General features: G+C 36.5%; 1 protein-coding gene across 1 annotated transcript in view; it reads left to right on the forward strand.

Moving 5' to 3' along the window:
• Positions 1–495: 495 nt before the first annotated feature.
• The window catches only part of TP63 (tumor protein p63), a 131,879-nt gene continuing 115,601 nt past the window's right edge, over positions 496–16,773 (forward strand). Inside the window, exons 1-2 of the mRNA XM_084872583.1 lie at positions 496–584; positions 2,477–2,609. Of these exons, the coding sequence (XP_084728709.1) occupies positions 511–584; positions 2,477–2,609 (207 nt within the window). The 5' untranslated portion in view covers positions 496–510. The remainder of the gene's footprint in view (positions 585–2,476; positions 2,610–16,773) is intronic.

Genomic DNA, 16,773 nt, shown 5'->3' on the forward strand with positions numbered 1-16,773 from the left:
GAGAAGTGGAAGGTGTAAATATTTTTAGTTAAAAAGAAGAGCTTTGCCAGGCCACCATGGTTTAGTGGTTGAGCATCAACCTATGAATCAAGAGGTTATGGTTTGATTCCTGGTAAGGGCACAAGCCCGGGTTCCAAACTTGATCCCTAGTGTGAGGTGTGCAGGAGGCAGCTGATCAACAATTCTCTTATCATTGATGTTTCTGTCTCTCTTTCTCCCTTTCTTTTTTTTTTTAAGAAGAGTTTCGATAGAAGACATGATTGTCTGACTTTATTGCAAATTGAGACCTGTGACACTACTTGAAAAAACACAGTTGTGCAACTTGTAAACTTATAAACCTGCATGATTTTAAATATTCACTTGATTTTTCTTCTTAATCAAGTATTATTTAATTTAATATTTTGTATTCATAAAGACAGAAACTATAATCCTAGTTTCATTTTTGTCATTTTAAGGTTTGTAGAAACCCCTGCTCATTTCTCTTGGAAAGAAAGTTATTATCGATCCACTATGTCTCAGAGCACACAGACAAGTGAATTCCTCAGTCCAGAGGTTTTCCAGCATATCTGGGATTTTCTGGAACAGTAAGTATCAAATCAACAGCAATACACACACACACACACACACACACACACACACACACACACACAGACACACACACACACACACACACACACACTACTAGAGGCCCGGTGCATGAAATTCGTGAATGGGGGTGTGTGTCCCTCAGCCCAGCCTGCACCCTCTCCAGTCTGGGGGATCAACCCCAAAACAGGCACTCAGATATCCCTCTCACAATCCAGCACTGCTGGCTCCCAACTGCTTGCCTGACTGCCTTCCTGATTGCCCCTAACCGCTTCTGCCTGCCAGCCTGATCACTCCCTAATCACTCCCCTGACAGCCTGATTGATGCCTAACTGCTCCCCTGCCAGCCCAATTTCCCCTAACTTTCCTCCCCTGATGGCCTGGTTCCACCCATCTGTCCTCCGCTGCTGACCTGGTCACCCCTAATTGCCCTTCCTTGCCAGCCTCATTGCCCCTAACTGCTCTCCCCTACTGGTCTGGTTCCCCCCCCCCCTCCCCCCATAACTGCCCTTTACTGCAGGTTTGATTACCCGCGACTGATCCCTTGCAGGCCTGGTCCCTCCCAACTGCCCTCCCCTGTTGGCCATCTTGTGGCAGCCTCCTGTGTCCACATGGGGGCAGTTATCTTTGACCACATGGGGGCAGCCATCTTGTGTGTTTGAGTGACGGTCAATTTGCATATTAGTCTTTTATTAGATAGGATAGAGACCGGGTGCATGGGTTGGGGCTGGCTGGTTTGCCCTGAAGGGTGTCCAGAATCAGGATGAGGGTTCCCATGGGGCATGGGATGGCCTGGGTGAGGGGCTTGTGTTCATTTGCAGGCCAGCCACACCCCCCTGTGATCCAAGCATAGGCTAAAAGCAAGTATCTGGGATTTATTTATCTTCTATAATTGAAACTTTGTAGCCTTGAGCGGAGGGCAGACTAGAGTGGTGGGAAGCTTGGCTTCCTTCATCATTGGGGGCAATCCAAGCTTCCTCCTTGCTCCAGCTCTGTGGCCAACACCATCTTTGTTGGGTTAATTTGCATAATTGCTTCTGATTAGCTGTTGGGCATGGCTTGTGGGCATAGCAGAGGTACAGTCAATTTGCATGTTTCTCTTTTATTAAATGGGTTATTATCCTTGAACTAGTACAAATAAATGAATATAAATGAACAAAATATTGCATTAGTAGGATATATTTCTGGAACCAATACAAATCAGTTAATATTGTTAGAAAAAATTATTTCTCCAGTAGTATCTCTGTGTTCAAAATGCAGTGGAGATTCATTCATTTTTCAACACTGAAAGATCATTATTATAATATTATAAGGTGATGTGGTTTTGGAAGATCAGAAGGAATCTCCTGCCCATAATAACTTTCCCAATAACTCTCTGATATCCAAAGTCTGTTCCTTTAGCTTAGACATTCTTATTTCTCTTATAATGCTAATACCTCCCTGTGAAAGTAAAACACTAAATTTTGTTGATCAATTATGCCTTGCTAGAAGGGTTATTATCTCCTTTCTGAAGATCTAGATTGGATAAATGAATAAATTAAAGAGAAATTGAAAGATCAGAGCACTAGGGACCCTATGGGAAAGAGTAATACAATATTCTGTCCCTGATACATTTGTTTTTCCCTGTGTTCAACCCAGCAATTTTTTTTATGGGGATAGGGTTTATAATTCCTGTTTTACAAACAGAGCTTAGATCTGAATTGCCTGTGATTATTTTCCTGCGAAGTGGTTTAGCTAGGATTCAAACATAGGGTTTCTGGCTCCAACCACTGAGGCTTGCCAATTTTGAGGAAGAGAGATCTCATGGTTACCAACTGGGTAGTGTGCTTTAATTCCTTTCCATTCCTAACACACGATATTTGTTTGTTTGTTTGTTTTTTCTTTATGGTAGACCCATATGTTCGGTTCAGCCCATTGACTTGAACTTTGTAGATGAACCATCAGAAAATGGAGCAACAAACAAGATTGAGATTAGCATGGACTGTTTTCGCATGCAGGACTCGGACCTGAGTGACCCCATGTGGGTGAGTGGCATGGGCCTCTCCTTCAGTGTGTGAGCCATGCTAGCCACACCTCTGTTACATTGAAGTTTTCTATGGCATGTGAAAAGGCAGGTGGTTCTGAATGGGCAAGGCCATTGGAAAGTGAGTCCATATAGCAGCAGAGAGAAATGTATGAGCTGATGGATTCTGGGTCTGCCTCAACTTTCCATAATGCATAATAATGTGGAGGAAGGGGGCTTGAAAATATATATTTTTTATATCCTTTGTCTTAGTTGCTCTTCGTGTCTATTTGATTTAGAGAGGGTGGTACTTGCTCAAGGTTTTGCTGTTGGAGACTGAACCAGAATCTAGTTATGAATTCTATTGAGAACACATTCTACTGTGGCAGACTGTCTCATAGAACTATCCTTTAATGAAGGAGGATAAAGTAAATCCTCTCAGAACACACATTTAGGTACCTAATTGTAGAATAGGATGAGAGAAGGTAACAATTCATATAATAGGCTTCCTTTTGGTGTTACTGATGAGTCACTTATGACCTTAGGCCTCAGTTTCTCATCTATAAAATGGTGCTACCTTATATGCCACATACCTCCCAGACAGCTAAGGGCCATAATGGGTTAATGATAGTAAAGCACTTTTCTGAGATATTTAGGTAAAATGTCTCTATTTGTGCAGTTCATAATGCTGGTGAGTTTCCTTCCTCCCTCCCTCCCTCCCTCCCTCCCTCCCTCCCTCCTCCTCCTCCTCCTCCTCCTCCTCCTCCTCCTCCTCCTCCTCCTCCTCCTCCTTCTTCTTCTTCTTCTTCTTCTTCTTCTTTCTTCTTCTTCTTTGTCTCCTTCTCTCTCTCTCTCTCTCTCTCTCTCTCTCTCTCTCTCTCTCTCTCTCTCTCTCTCTCTCTTCTCTCTCTCTCTTCATTTTTCTTCCTTTCTTTCTTCTTTAAAAAATTACCACACAAGTCATGATGTGTGTTTTTTTATAACAATTATAAACAAAACAGGCAAAAGCAACAACAAAAAAGACTTCTAGAAAAACAGAAAGAAAAGAAAAAGAGCTAAAAGAGGGTGGAGTATCTGCTGATTTGATTAAATAGAGTGCTTTATGAAATACTTTGACTTTTTTGATGGGGTCAAATTATTTTATAGAATGGTATGAATAATAGAACCCAAGTAGATGTTTTGGTATACCTTGCCTTTCCGGACTAATATAAGATTTTACAGGAATTTTCACAATGTACTTCTTGATATGAATTGTATTTTTTATTATTGGGAGAAGCTGAAGTAGAGAATTGGGACAGAGATTAACCAAAGGACATATATGCATATGTGTATAACCCATGGACACAAACAAAAGGGTGGGGAAGGTCTGAGGTGGGGTGGGGGCTGGATGGCACAGGCACAGTGCTGGGTGGGGGGGGAACATCTGTAATACTAATCTAATACTGTCAACAATAAGAAAATAGAAAGTTGTAACTTTGCAAGTATACTGATTCTTTGTTACTATATTCATAAGGAAAGAATGTTATTCTTCACTGGCTCCTTATAGTCCAATATCAATATATTTCTCACTTATCCTTGAGGTACTGAAAAGAAACTGACAGATAAAAATGCAAAGCATTGAAATGTATTATTATTGAATATAAATGTGTATAAATTCTGATTTGACAGTGATTTAGAAATATCCCACATTCACTAAATTATGTTGCTTCTTAAATTGATAAGTAGCACCTTCCTGGGCAAACCAATCTTTTTCTATTCTCGCCAGAGATGTTCTGTTCTGACTGTTGGATTCACAAAAGCAAGCAGAAGTTATAAAGTTTAACATTGAGAATCAAACCTTTTCATTAACAGCAAGCATGTCAAACTCATGACCTGTGGGCTGCATGTGGCCCACAACAAATATTTTTGCAGCCCAGCCAATATAATGGTATGTAAGAAACATTTTAATAAAAATTTTGTAACTTAATTTTTACAATATCCTGTTATACATAATTATTAATATTGAACTACAACATTCGTTGACTGATTACTATAATTGTGTTGCATTCATTTCCCTTACACACCTTACGCGCAGGCGCACCATTTCTCTCCACTGATACTAGCAGAGAATATTTTAGCAACCGATTGCCACGTCATTAGTCTTGGACTGACTTGTTTGGTGTGCACAACAGGAAATATTTCGCTTTTGAAGAACAAGAAAAATAGGTTTATTTGCATTACACGTATTAATTTGTGCAGTTATTCAGTGTCTGGTAAGTTAATGTCTAAGAAAAAATATTAATTTTTATTAAAATGTTCTATTTTATGTTAACAATTATTCATTTATTTCAGCCCTTTGTATTCAGCATGTCTCTATATCGAAATAAACCTACGTTTCTATGAAAATCGAAGCTTTTGTTTTTTGTGGCCCACATAAACTTAAACCTTGTTTATTTGGCCCATGTTAGCCTTTGAGTTTGACATGCTTGATTTACAGTTCCTATTATTTTATTTTTAGATACTGAAGTATTTTTTCACATGCCATGCGATTTCTGCTTCTTTGTTTTATCACATATTTTTTCCTTGAGAATATCTCTTTTTATTTTTCTCTCTAATTTCTACCCATCCTCCCACCCAGTTTATCTTGTTAGCATATTTTTCACTTTTCTGTGTGTAGGTTACTAGCTATATAGTTGCAGTTATTGTATGCTATTTTTTATGATACAGATGAACAAATCATGATCTCTAGTCTTGAGGACACCGAAGTATAGCATAAGGTGTGTAGGTGAATAGCTATGTAGTTACAAAACTCTGCACATAAATTCCTTTCCTCTTGAATATAATATTTAAAAAATGGGATCTCAGCCAAGCATTCTTTTACTATGCAAGAAATCTGAATCTGTAGACATGAAACAACAAGTCAAATTAAGGATAGAAATCTTGACATTGAGAATGTTATTCCATTTGTATTGATTTTTGATATGCCCTTCACCGTAACATCTAGTCATGACATAAGATCACAATGTGTTGTTCTGATTATTAACAAAGGAATTTGGATTGTAGAGAATGTGTGTGCCTTCCTCACCAGAATGATTGTAATGTCACTGAAGAATGTGTTGCCTTCAACTAGAAAGGTCTTTGTTGACTCTTGATTCCTTTGTCTGATATATGACTTTATATCTCAGCATTGCATTATGTGCAAGCTGGCTAAGCATGTCTATCGTGTTTTCAAGAGGTGGATAATGGTGTTAACACTAAAACGTTCTCCTGAGATGATTGCTGGAAACGACATAATTCTTAATTTTGCATTTGTTAATTCTGTTTGCCTTGACTGAATCCCTGTTTAGCTGAATTAAATGTTTCCCTAGGAATTGGAATGATAGTTATCTAACTTACCCACTTTTATAAATTCTTACTGTAGCAACACCAGGCATACATGAAGACTCTTCAGCTCTGCACATCAAAAGAGCAGGTAGTGTGTTTGAATTTGGAAAGACTTACACCTACCATTATGCCCTACATCTTATGTGACTCAATATTTACATAATATTTTATTTTGATATAGCAAAAGCTTTTCTTTAGCATGTATTATATGCTATGTTTTATTTGTTTGTTTTTATGATACAGATGAGCAAATCATGATGTTTGGCCTTGAGGGAACCATAATATAGCATAGAGGCAAGGATGTATAAAATTGCTTATGAAAAGTACTCGTGCAAATGTATGTACTAGTATTTCTTAAGGCACATAAAAAAGGAACATTTTATTATGTGTGCGAAAGACTTAATATGTTCAGAGGAGTTGATTTTTATTTAGACCTTGGAATATGAGTCAATTTGATCAAAACAGTAAAAAGAGTATCCAAGTTTGGATAATTGTTATGAAAATAATTTATTTTAAAGTCATTATGTAAAGTTCAAACTGAAAATTTAACTAAGAAGAAATTTATATTTTAAAAAAGATAAATTAAAAAAAAATTCAACCCATGACAAACATTTAATAATCCTAATAAGATAATACTTAAAAATTAATTAAGAGAGATAGTAAGTCCTTCCCATTTTGGCAAAGAGTATAGGCAATTCACAAGCATTTAACAATGGATTGTGAAATGTAATATATATGACAAGTTTAACATCATGGGGGGCAGTTATAAAATCAGTATATGTTGAAGCTCTGTTTTAGGTGTATCATACTACTTAAGATTGTTGCAATTCTTGTTGAATTCAATTATGGTCTGAAAACATATTTTGTGTGATTTTAAATGTTTTACATGTGCTAAAGTTTGTTTTATGAGTCAGAATATGGTTTATCTTGCCAGGACCAGTTTGGCTCAGTGGATTGAGCGTCGGCCTGTGGACTGAAAGGTCCTGGGTTCGATTCTGGGCAAGGGCATGTACCTTGGTTGCGGGCACATGCCCTGTGGAGGGTGTGTGCAAGAGGCAGCTGATCGGATGATTCTCTCTCATTGATGTTTCTAACTCTCTATCCCTCTCTCTTCATCTCTGTGAAAAATCAATAATATATATATATATATATATATATATATATATATAAAAATATGGTTTATATTGATGAATGTTCCATGGGCACTTGAAAAGGCTGTATTTTGTTTTGTTGGGTGGAATGTTCTAAAATGTTAATTAGATCTTATTGATGTATTATTAAATTATTTTATCCTTGCTTATTTTCTGTCTACTAGTTCTATTGATTACTGAGAAAAGAGTGTGAAAGTGTTCAATTCTAATTATGAATGTTTCTTTTCTTTCAAATCATTTTGTGTTTGTTTATGCTCTGTTTTTAGATTTATCATACTACTTCAAATTGTTACATCTTCTTGTTGAATCTATCCTTTTATCCTATAGTAGAGGCCTGGTGCACAAATTCTGCACCACTGGGATCCTTGGCCAGGCCTGCAGGATCAGGCCAAAACCAGCTCTCTGACATCTCCCAAGGGGTCCCAGAATGTGAGAAGGTGCAGACCAGGCCAAGGGACCCCACCAATGCATGATCAGGACCAGGGAGGGAAACAGGAGATTGGCCAGCTATGGAAGGACCATGGGAGAGCTCCAGGGCATCTCCAACCTGTCTTGCTTAGTCCCAATCTGCTGGATCTCAGCAGCAAGCTAACCTCCCTCTCGGAACATCTGCTCCCTGGTGGTTAGTGCATGTCATAGTGATTGCACTATGGCTGACTGAACGAAGGGACACTTGGTTTTATTGATTACTGAGAGAGGAGTGTTAAAGTGTTCAAACCTAATTATGAATGCTTATTCTCTTTCAAATCTGTCAGTTTTTGTTTCATGTATGTTGATGCTCTGTTTTTAGATGTATTATACTGCTTAAGATTGTTATTGTTCCATCCCAAATGTTGAATTGATCCTTTTATCATATCTAATAAAAGCCTAATATGCTGTGCCCAATCATCTGTTCAACCAATCAAAACATAATATGCTAATGAGATGCTAAGGCATGCACTAACCACCAGGAGGCAGACACTCCAACAAGTAGATTAGCTTGCTGCTGAGGTCTGGCAGATTGGGACTGAAGGAGATGGGCTGAACATGCCTTGGAGCTCTCCCACAGTCCCTCCCCAGTTGACCAACCTCCTGCATTCCTCCTGACCTCGATCATACACTGGTGGGGTCCTTCGGCCTCACCTGCACCCTCTTGCAATCTGGGACCCTTTGTGGGATATCGGAGAACCAGTTTTGGCCCAATCCCACAGGCCACGGCCAGGGACCCCTCTGGTGCATGAATTTCTGCACCGAGCCTTTAGTTATTATATAATATTTGTCTTTATCCTTGGCAATGTAGTTAACTCTGAAGATAATTGTCTTTGTTTATCCTAGGACAAACTTTCTTTTGATTAATGTTTGCATAGTAAATACTTATTCTATCTTTTTACATTTTACCTATATTTATTATTATATTTGAAGTGGGTATCTTCTAGATAACATACAATTGAATTGATTTATTTCCTTTTGACAATCTCTATTAATATATTTATATCATTTATATTTAATGTAATTATTGATATTTTTCAATCATTTATTTTTTGTTTGTTTCCTTTATTGTTTTTTTCTGTCTCCTTTTTATGCTGCTGTATAGATTACTTTACCTATTTTTATTTTTATTGTTCTGTCTTGGATTTTACTATATCTATGCATATTTTTAGTGGTTGCTCTGGGCATTGCAATATTCACAATTTTTCAGTCTACTGAGAATCAATGTTTTACCACTTCAAATGGAATGTAGAAACCTTACCACAATATTGGTTTTATAATCCTTCCCTGATATTTTAGAGAATGCAGGGAATAGACTATTTATTGAACAGAATATTTAACATTGATGTTGCCCTTCTTTTATACCCAAGTCATAGTTCTCACTAGGTATTATCTTCCTGATAAGGAAGAATACAAAATTCCATGCATTTTTAATTGATCAAAACTTTATAAACATTCTCTCCATATTTTTTTTTCTTTTCTACTTTTCCTTCTTCTTCACACACACACACACACACACACACACACAAACACAATAAATACCACATACAAAACCATATCTATAGCTATTTTCAAATATTATAAAATAGTATCATAGTAGGTTTTGGTATGCCAGTTTTATTAACTAAATACAAATATTAAGCTCACAGTCTTAGTCCATGGCTAGGACCATTAAAATAGTCATTCCACCATAATTTATGACAATTAAGATTTTATGAATTAGTTCTATGAATACAAATGAAACAAACATACAAAAAATATTCCACCTAGCAAAAGCCCTCTAATGTTTTGAAAATGAATTACTAGTTACTTATGTTGTTAATGAGGTGTCTCAATATCCATTCAGTTGAGACTGAGTTCAGGTGTCCCCAGAAGAGCAGAATGTTTTTCTATTCTGTTCTTTGTATAGCATAGCCAATGGGAAGGCACCACTTTGTTCAAGAGAGCCAAGCCAGGGACTTTACCTTAAACACAAGTATGCATTTCAAACCTTAAACAAACAGTCTGCTTAATAAAATAAGGGAAAGGGTTTCCTTTTTTTTTCTCTACTCTAGAAATTCACAAACATCACTTGATAGGTGACAGCTCCTCCCTTACAAAAGGGGCTGTTTGCATTCTGCTTTGGTGTTTGGGTAAACTGCCACATTCACTGGCCAAGAATTCATTGCCTAGGGGAAGGTGTTTGCAGTCTCTGTGTTCAATCTGAAAAGAAACCCTTTCCTTCTCACCTCTCCCCCTCTTTTTGAGGAGGGAGAGTTGGAAAGGATAGCCCAAGGGAAATAGTTCCCCTATCACCTTTGGTGTAACCTCAACAAAGTTGCTCAAGACACTGTGCTCTGTGTATTCATTCAGAGTGACAACGTTGAAGGGGGCAAAGAAACAGAAAGGGAGTTTAGCTGAAAAGGGAAGCTGATTCTGACTTTGCAGCTTCTTCGAAACTGATCAGTTTTAACATCCAAATATACATTTTGTTTTAATTCATCACAAAAGCAAACAATGAGGTTGATATGAATATTTTAGTCTCAGAAGCAACTCAAATAAATTGATATCTAACTGGCAGATATTTATTTCAAAAACATCTTGTCAATACTCATATGTTCACACTTTATTACACACACACACACACACACACACACACACACACACACACATTTATATCCCTGATTAATATTGATCCAGATAGCAAAGGGAATGGCCTTTCAGATTCTCTGCCTTATTTATGTGTCTCAAATTTCCCATTTATATCTAAGCAAATCAAGTAAGACATTTTGGATGCTGAAGAAATTAAATATCCCAAATGGTTATCTCACATTTTATTTGGAATTGGGGAAGGGATGTGATATATTAGCAAGTAATTAAGTAGTCCTAAATTGGAAGGCTTCCACAACAATACAGAAAATATTCAGTTTCATACTCATTCAGATTTTTATTTATTGAATGCAGGGGTTAGAACTCAAAGGCTTAAAAATTCCACAAAAGTAAAGTAGAGGTATCAATTAGTCTAACAGCATAATGTTTCATTGCAAATAGCAAAGAGAAAAGTAAACCGTGAACTGGACAGTACATGTCTTGCCTGATCTCATTGACATAAAATAAAATGCTCAGACCTGCACAAATGCACATACACACACATGCACATACAACCATACAGCTTGTGTAGGCTAAATAATACTTTGATATAGCCAAGTTAATTTGATTAAAAAAAAAACCAAAAAACTCATCAGGTTGAAATCCTTGCATGTTGACTTTAAAATCTGATTTGTTTGAAGTAATACCCACATTACTCTGACAACCAGTTTATTTAATATAATTTGAATCTACAAAAATTAGAAACTTCTAGAATATTAGCCTTAGGAATTTTAGACATAATCTTGCCTTAATTTAGCTTTACTTTAATGGAAGGGAAGACAAGGATTCAAGTTGATTACTGTTGACTTCAACATTTTCAATCAGGATTAAATCCAACTTTCTAAATTTTTCAATCTACCTTTCCATCTACTGTCAGTTAGAATTCAGGCTCTAGAGCAGTGGTTCTCAACCTTGCTAATGCTGTGACCCTTTAATACAGTTTCTCACGTTGTGGTGATCTCCAATGATAAAAATTATTTTTGTTACTACTTCATAACTGTAATTTTGCTACTGTTATAGATTGTAATGTAAGTATCTGTATTTTCCAGTCATCTTAGGTTACCTTGGATGGTTCTCAACTGGAGACCCATAGGTTGAAAACCACTGCTGTAGAGCGTAAGACCATCAGAAAACACAGATATTTACATTACAATCCATAACAGTAGAAAAATTACAGTTATGAAGTAGCAACAAAAATAATTTTATCATTGGGGGTCACCACAATGTGGGGAACTGTATTAAAGGATTGTGGCATTAGAAAGGTTGAGAACCACTTCTCTAGAGGTTGATGGCTGCTTATATTTGAATCCAGTTCTATCATTCAGTATTTGGATGATCTTGGCTAAATTGTGGTATGTTTCTGAGCCTCAGTTTTTTCCATATGTGAAGTGGGCATAATGGTGTTAGTGACACAGCATAGAAAAGCTGTTTTGAGACTTGAGCTATGACATGTGAAGCAGTTAGCATGGTACCAATCATGTGGTCATTTCTCAGAGGTGATGGTTGTTGTTGTCCATTAGAGCATAATAAATCTATAAAATGGCAACCATCAATCCCAATTAGATTAATTACTGATTCAAGAAAGAGATATGACTTGTATAGATTTGTATTTTGGTATCTCCAAGAAGGAAGAGAGCATTTTACGACATTCTAACATGCTATAAGCTGAGTTTTTCTGCAAACTAAGATCAAATTTTGAAACAGACTTCTTTTAAAAGCTAATAGTCTATTGTGTCTATTAGGTCTCATAGAACTTACAGAAAAAAATTAATTACTAAATATTATTTTGTGTTAAGTATTATTCAGTAATTTTAACATAATTAAATATTCCCTTTTCTATAATAGAATAATACTTAAAAGCACAAACTTTGGAATTGGATATATACTACTGATATACATGGGTTTGAATCTTAGCAAAATAATAAAGTCAGAGCTGTGTGGACTCCTAGGTGGTTTAACTCATAGAGCCAGCAGCATCAATATTACTTAGTAGCTTTTTAAGTGCAATTTTGGATTCTATTCCAGATCCACTGAGTTGAAAATTGGAGAGGGTAGCAACAATTTTTCAATAAGGCCTCCAGGTGATTCTGATGTTAAAGAATTATGGGAACAATCCAGTTAGCTAACATACATCTTTTTGTGGGCAGAGAAGCTCCAGCTTTGAATGGGGAGTAACATGCCCAAGGGTACACAACATAATGTCGAAGAAGAGACTGTTAGGCTAGTCTCCACTTTAAAATAGACATTTGTAATTGTGATTCCTCTTCAGACATGCAAAATGGTCTGTTGGGTTATGCCATGTAGAAAATAAAAAGTTAGAATATAATACTTCAGAAGAAATCATGAAATTTATTTATTCAATAGTTAGGCTACATGTGTCTTTATCAGTAAAATAAAAAAGTTCACATATCTGTATTTCTTTAATTGTGGAGATGATTCATAATCTTTTTCCTGGCAAAATGCTTAAATTTCACATTTATGTTCTTGCCAATTCTACAAGTATTTACTGATGGTTTACTAAGTTCGAAATACCCTGCTAGGCACACAAAGTTTTCATAAAATAACTGAGTCAGTCACTACCTATAACTTAGAACTGGTAAGGGAGACATACAAAAAGCTAGTGAACTAGATTATAAATAAATGATCATACCAATAAAATATTTGTTGATTATCTTTTGAGGGATAAATAAAAAGATTATAAATAGGTACCTACATGAACAACAGACCACAGTTCAATTATTGGCAATGACTGCTGAGCTGTATAACTTCAGGGACAGTAGTCAAATATATGAATACTGTGGAAATAATAGCTCTTAAGCATTACACAGGGCAGTGGTCTTGCATCTAAATACCATTTATGCTTGCTATAGTTCAGACAATTTGGGGAATTTATGCATAAACAAAGAGCACATTCTGCTTCCAAGGGTCTCCCAGTTTGTATGTAAACATTTGTATGTAGACACATACAAACTACTCTTATCATGATAGTAAGTGGTAAGCACCAAAGAAGGGTATAGACAAACTTCAACAGAAATTCTGATGATCATTTCTATTCAAAAGCTCAGGAAATATATTGGCCATATGAAGGCAAAGGGAGAAGTCATTTTAGACAGAAATGTGCACATGACTTAAAGAACAGGCTTTTCCCCCTTTTTATTAAATTTATTGGGGTGGCACTGGTTAACAAAATTATACAGGTTTCAGGTGCACAATTCTACAACACATCATCTTTATACTGCAATGTGTCTTTACCACCCCAAGTCAATTCTCCTTGCGTCACCATTTATCTCCCATATCTTCCTCCACCATTTACTCTTCCCCTGGCAATCAACACACTATTATCTGTGTCCATGAGGTTTTTTGTTTTTGTTTTGTTTTGTTTTTAAATATATTTTATTGATTTTTTACAGAGAGGAAGAGAGAAGGATAGAGAGTTAGAAACATCAATGAGAGAGAATCATGGATCAGCTGCCTCTTGCACACCCCTTAATGGGGATGTGCCCACAACCAAGGTACATGCCCTTGACTGGAATTGAACCCGGGACCTTTCAATCCACAGGCCGATGCTCTATCACTGAGCCAAACCGTTTTTCAGCCATGAGTTTGTTTTGTGTTTTTTTCTTCTTCTTTTTTTTTTTTGCTCAGTCCCTTCTGCCCATTCCCCCAACAGCTATCTTACTATCTGTTAATCTGTCTCTGTTTTGCTTGTTAATTCATTTTGTTCATTAGGTTCCACTTCATTTCGTTCATTAGATTCCACAGATGTGTGAAATCATATGATACTTGTCTTTCTCTGAGTGGCTTATTTCTCTTAGCATAATGCTCTCCAGGGCCATGCATGCTGCCACAACTCTTTTCCCCCCTCATCCATTGATGGACGCTTGGGCTGCTTCCAAATCTTGGCTATTAAAAACAATGCTGCAATGAGCATGGGGGTTCATATATCCTTCTGAGTTAGTGTTTCTAGTGTCTTCAGAAAAATTCTCAGAAGTGGAATTGCTGAATCATAAGGCGGTTTCATTTTTAATTTTTTAAGGTAACTTCATACTTTCCACAGTGACTGCACCAATTTATATTCGCACCAACAGTTCATGATGATTCCCTTTTCTCCACATTTCGCCAACATTGGTTATTTGTTGATTGATTGATGATAGCCATTCTGACAGGTGTGAGGTGATAGCTCATTGTAGTTTTGGAACAGGCTTAAATGTGTGAGGCAGTCAGTGAAAGAATAGAAATGGTGACACTTAAAGAAAACTGAATAATTCTTGCCTCACCTACTAGTTGATGGATATATATATATATATATATATATATATATATATATATATATATTATATCAAATTGAGACTATTTGACTTAAATATAGACATGAATGTGGTAAACTGTGTAATGGACAGAGGGTCAATTTGATGTGGCTAGAATTCAACAGGCAAGAAAAGAAGTATGGGAATAGACAAAAAGTTGAGTTGGAGTCAGTTCAAGAAAAATAGTGAGACACTCTAAACTGATGGCCTTGATGACTAGTTATAGGACACAGAATGTAGGTAACCAGAGGATGGGGGTCTGGAGATGTGGAGGTGCCTGCAGTGCATATGATCTCAAACTCAGCCATGTCATGTGCTTATTACCAAGAGAAGTGTTGGGATTATGATTAAGTCTCAGTGGGGGACTATGCTTTTTAGATAGTGACCTATTCATTCTCTACTTTGACCTCTATAATATTTATTCAGAATATACTGTTAGTTCTTGGAATAAGATGAGATAAAAATGAAAGTGCCTTTATTTTAAAACCTAACATGGGATAAAGGTGCAAATTTCACTAACTAGACAATAAGGACCATATTCATAAAATGCTGAAATGTAGATATAAAACAAGACTGATAAAACCAGTAAGTGAGTTGATTATTTCTGATTAGAGAGATTATAAGAGTCTTCAGCTAGTGAAAGGTAAAATGCAAAATGTGTGTGTGTGTGTGTGTGTGTGTGTGTGTGTGTGTGTGTGTGACTTAGTTTGTGCAGTATGAGCTTCTCACTTTGTGGATATAAGTTAGTTGAGTGGAGTGTCTCCTAAGTAGATTGTCTGCAGTGATGTGAGCTTAATTTTGGTCTCTTTTGTCTAGCAAAGTTAGTCTTTGTGTTTAGGAAAGACATATAATTTACCTGTAGATTAAAAAAACAGTTCTTACTTCACTGTGTTTACTTACCATCCTTCCAAGAAGCTGAAAGCTCTTAATGGATATTATTCAAGCTATTTCTCACCACACCCTCTAAAGAGAGCCAGTACTCTAACATCTCAATTCTGTATTTTTGTGGCACAGAACAGTGAATCAGAAATTAAATTATAAAACCCACATTCATGATTCGTTTTGGAATTAGTACTCTTTCTTCCAATGGATGCCATTGCCTTCTTTATTTCAAATTAGAACTAAATGACTTTATAAAATACAGCCTTTAAAAATATCCCTTTCTTTTATATGCCTGGGTTAGATATCAAGATAATTTTTCTAGAAACTGAACTCAAGTGGATCATCATGGATTTATCTGACCTAGATGAAAGGAATCAGCACAAACTATCTCTGCTATGGAATTAAGTAGATACAGCCCCCTTCCCATTTAACCAGGGTATTTTATTCTTCTTTTATTAACAGCCTGTTTAGAAAAAGAGACAACTCAGCTATTGCAATTGATTGGACAGAAGGAAAACTAAGAAGGATATGGAGGAGGGGGAAAAATCCATTTTTTGAATAATTGATACTGGCAAACAAGTGTATTTCAGTACACTGCCTCTTTTTCTTGAATTTCAGGAAAGAACATATCACATATGAAATTAAGCTCTTAGGAGGTCCTTTGGCATAGGAAGGAAATTTAGTGTTTTTAAATTTTATACCTTTACTATTCTTTGCATTTTGAAAAACCGTCAAACGTTAGCAGACATAAGATTTAATTGAAAAACACTGTTCTGGGAGTCAGGAAACTTGGCTTCTAATCCTCATGATTCTGTCACTAATTGTCTTTCAGTTGATGGACAAATAACTTCCCCCACTGGTCACTAGTTTTTTTATGTGTAAAAACATAAAATCTGACTAGGTGGTTACTCAATTCTCTCATTCTCTGTGATAGATAAATCACCAACCCCTTGCTTCTGAATGCAGTCTTACTAGGACAGCTCTTGTGTCTTAGTGTGGTCTGATAGAACATAAGCCAGGCATGCATTTGCCAGAACCATATGTGAAAGCCAGTATACACCCATGTGTCCTGTTTGAAACATATAATAAAACTTGTTTGAAGTAATAGCTATGTGGCATGGAACCTAAAGAGTTTGCCACTATTTTTCTTTTCTTTCTATTCTCTAGACAGCAAGGATGCTGTGAGATTTGCAAAAATTAGAACACAAAACAACATTTTTACATGAGAGAAAATGAATGCTTCCCAAACACTGCTTTTTGTGGAGGTGAGGTGGGCGGTGAGGGATTGCACTCATAAAGATTAGTCATAAATGTGAATACTGTCTGGAGCTGGTGAAAGGAGTAACTAACTCCTTCTGTTACTCTCCCACTCCCTTCTCTAATGCGC

This window comes from Pipistrellus hanaki, assembly GCF_964339955.1.
Source record: "Pipistrellus hanaki genome assembly, chromosome: 2".
NCBI classification, from domain to species: Eukaryota; Metazoa; Chordata; class Mammalia; order Chiroptera; family Vespertilionidae; genus Pipistrellus; species Pipistrellus hanaki.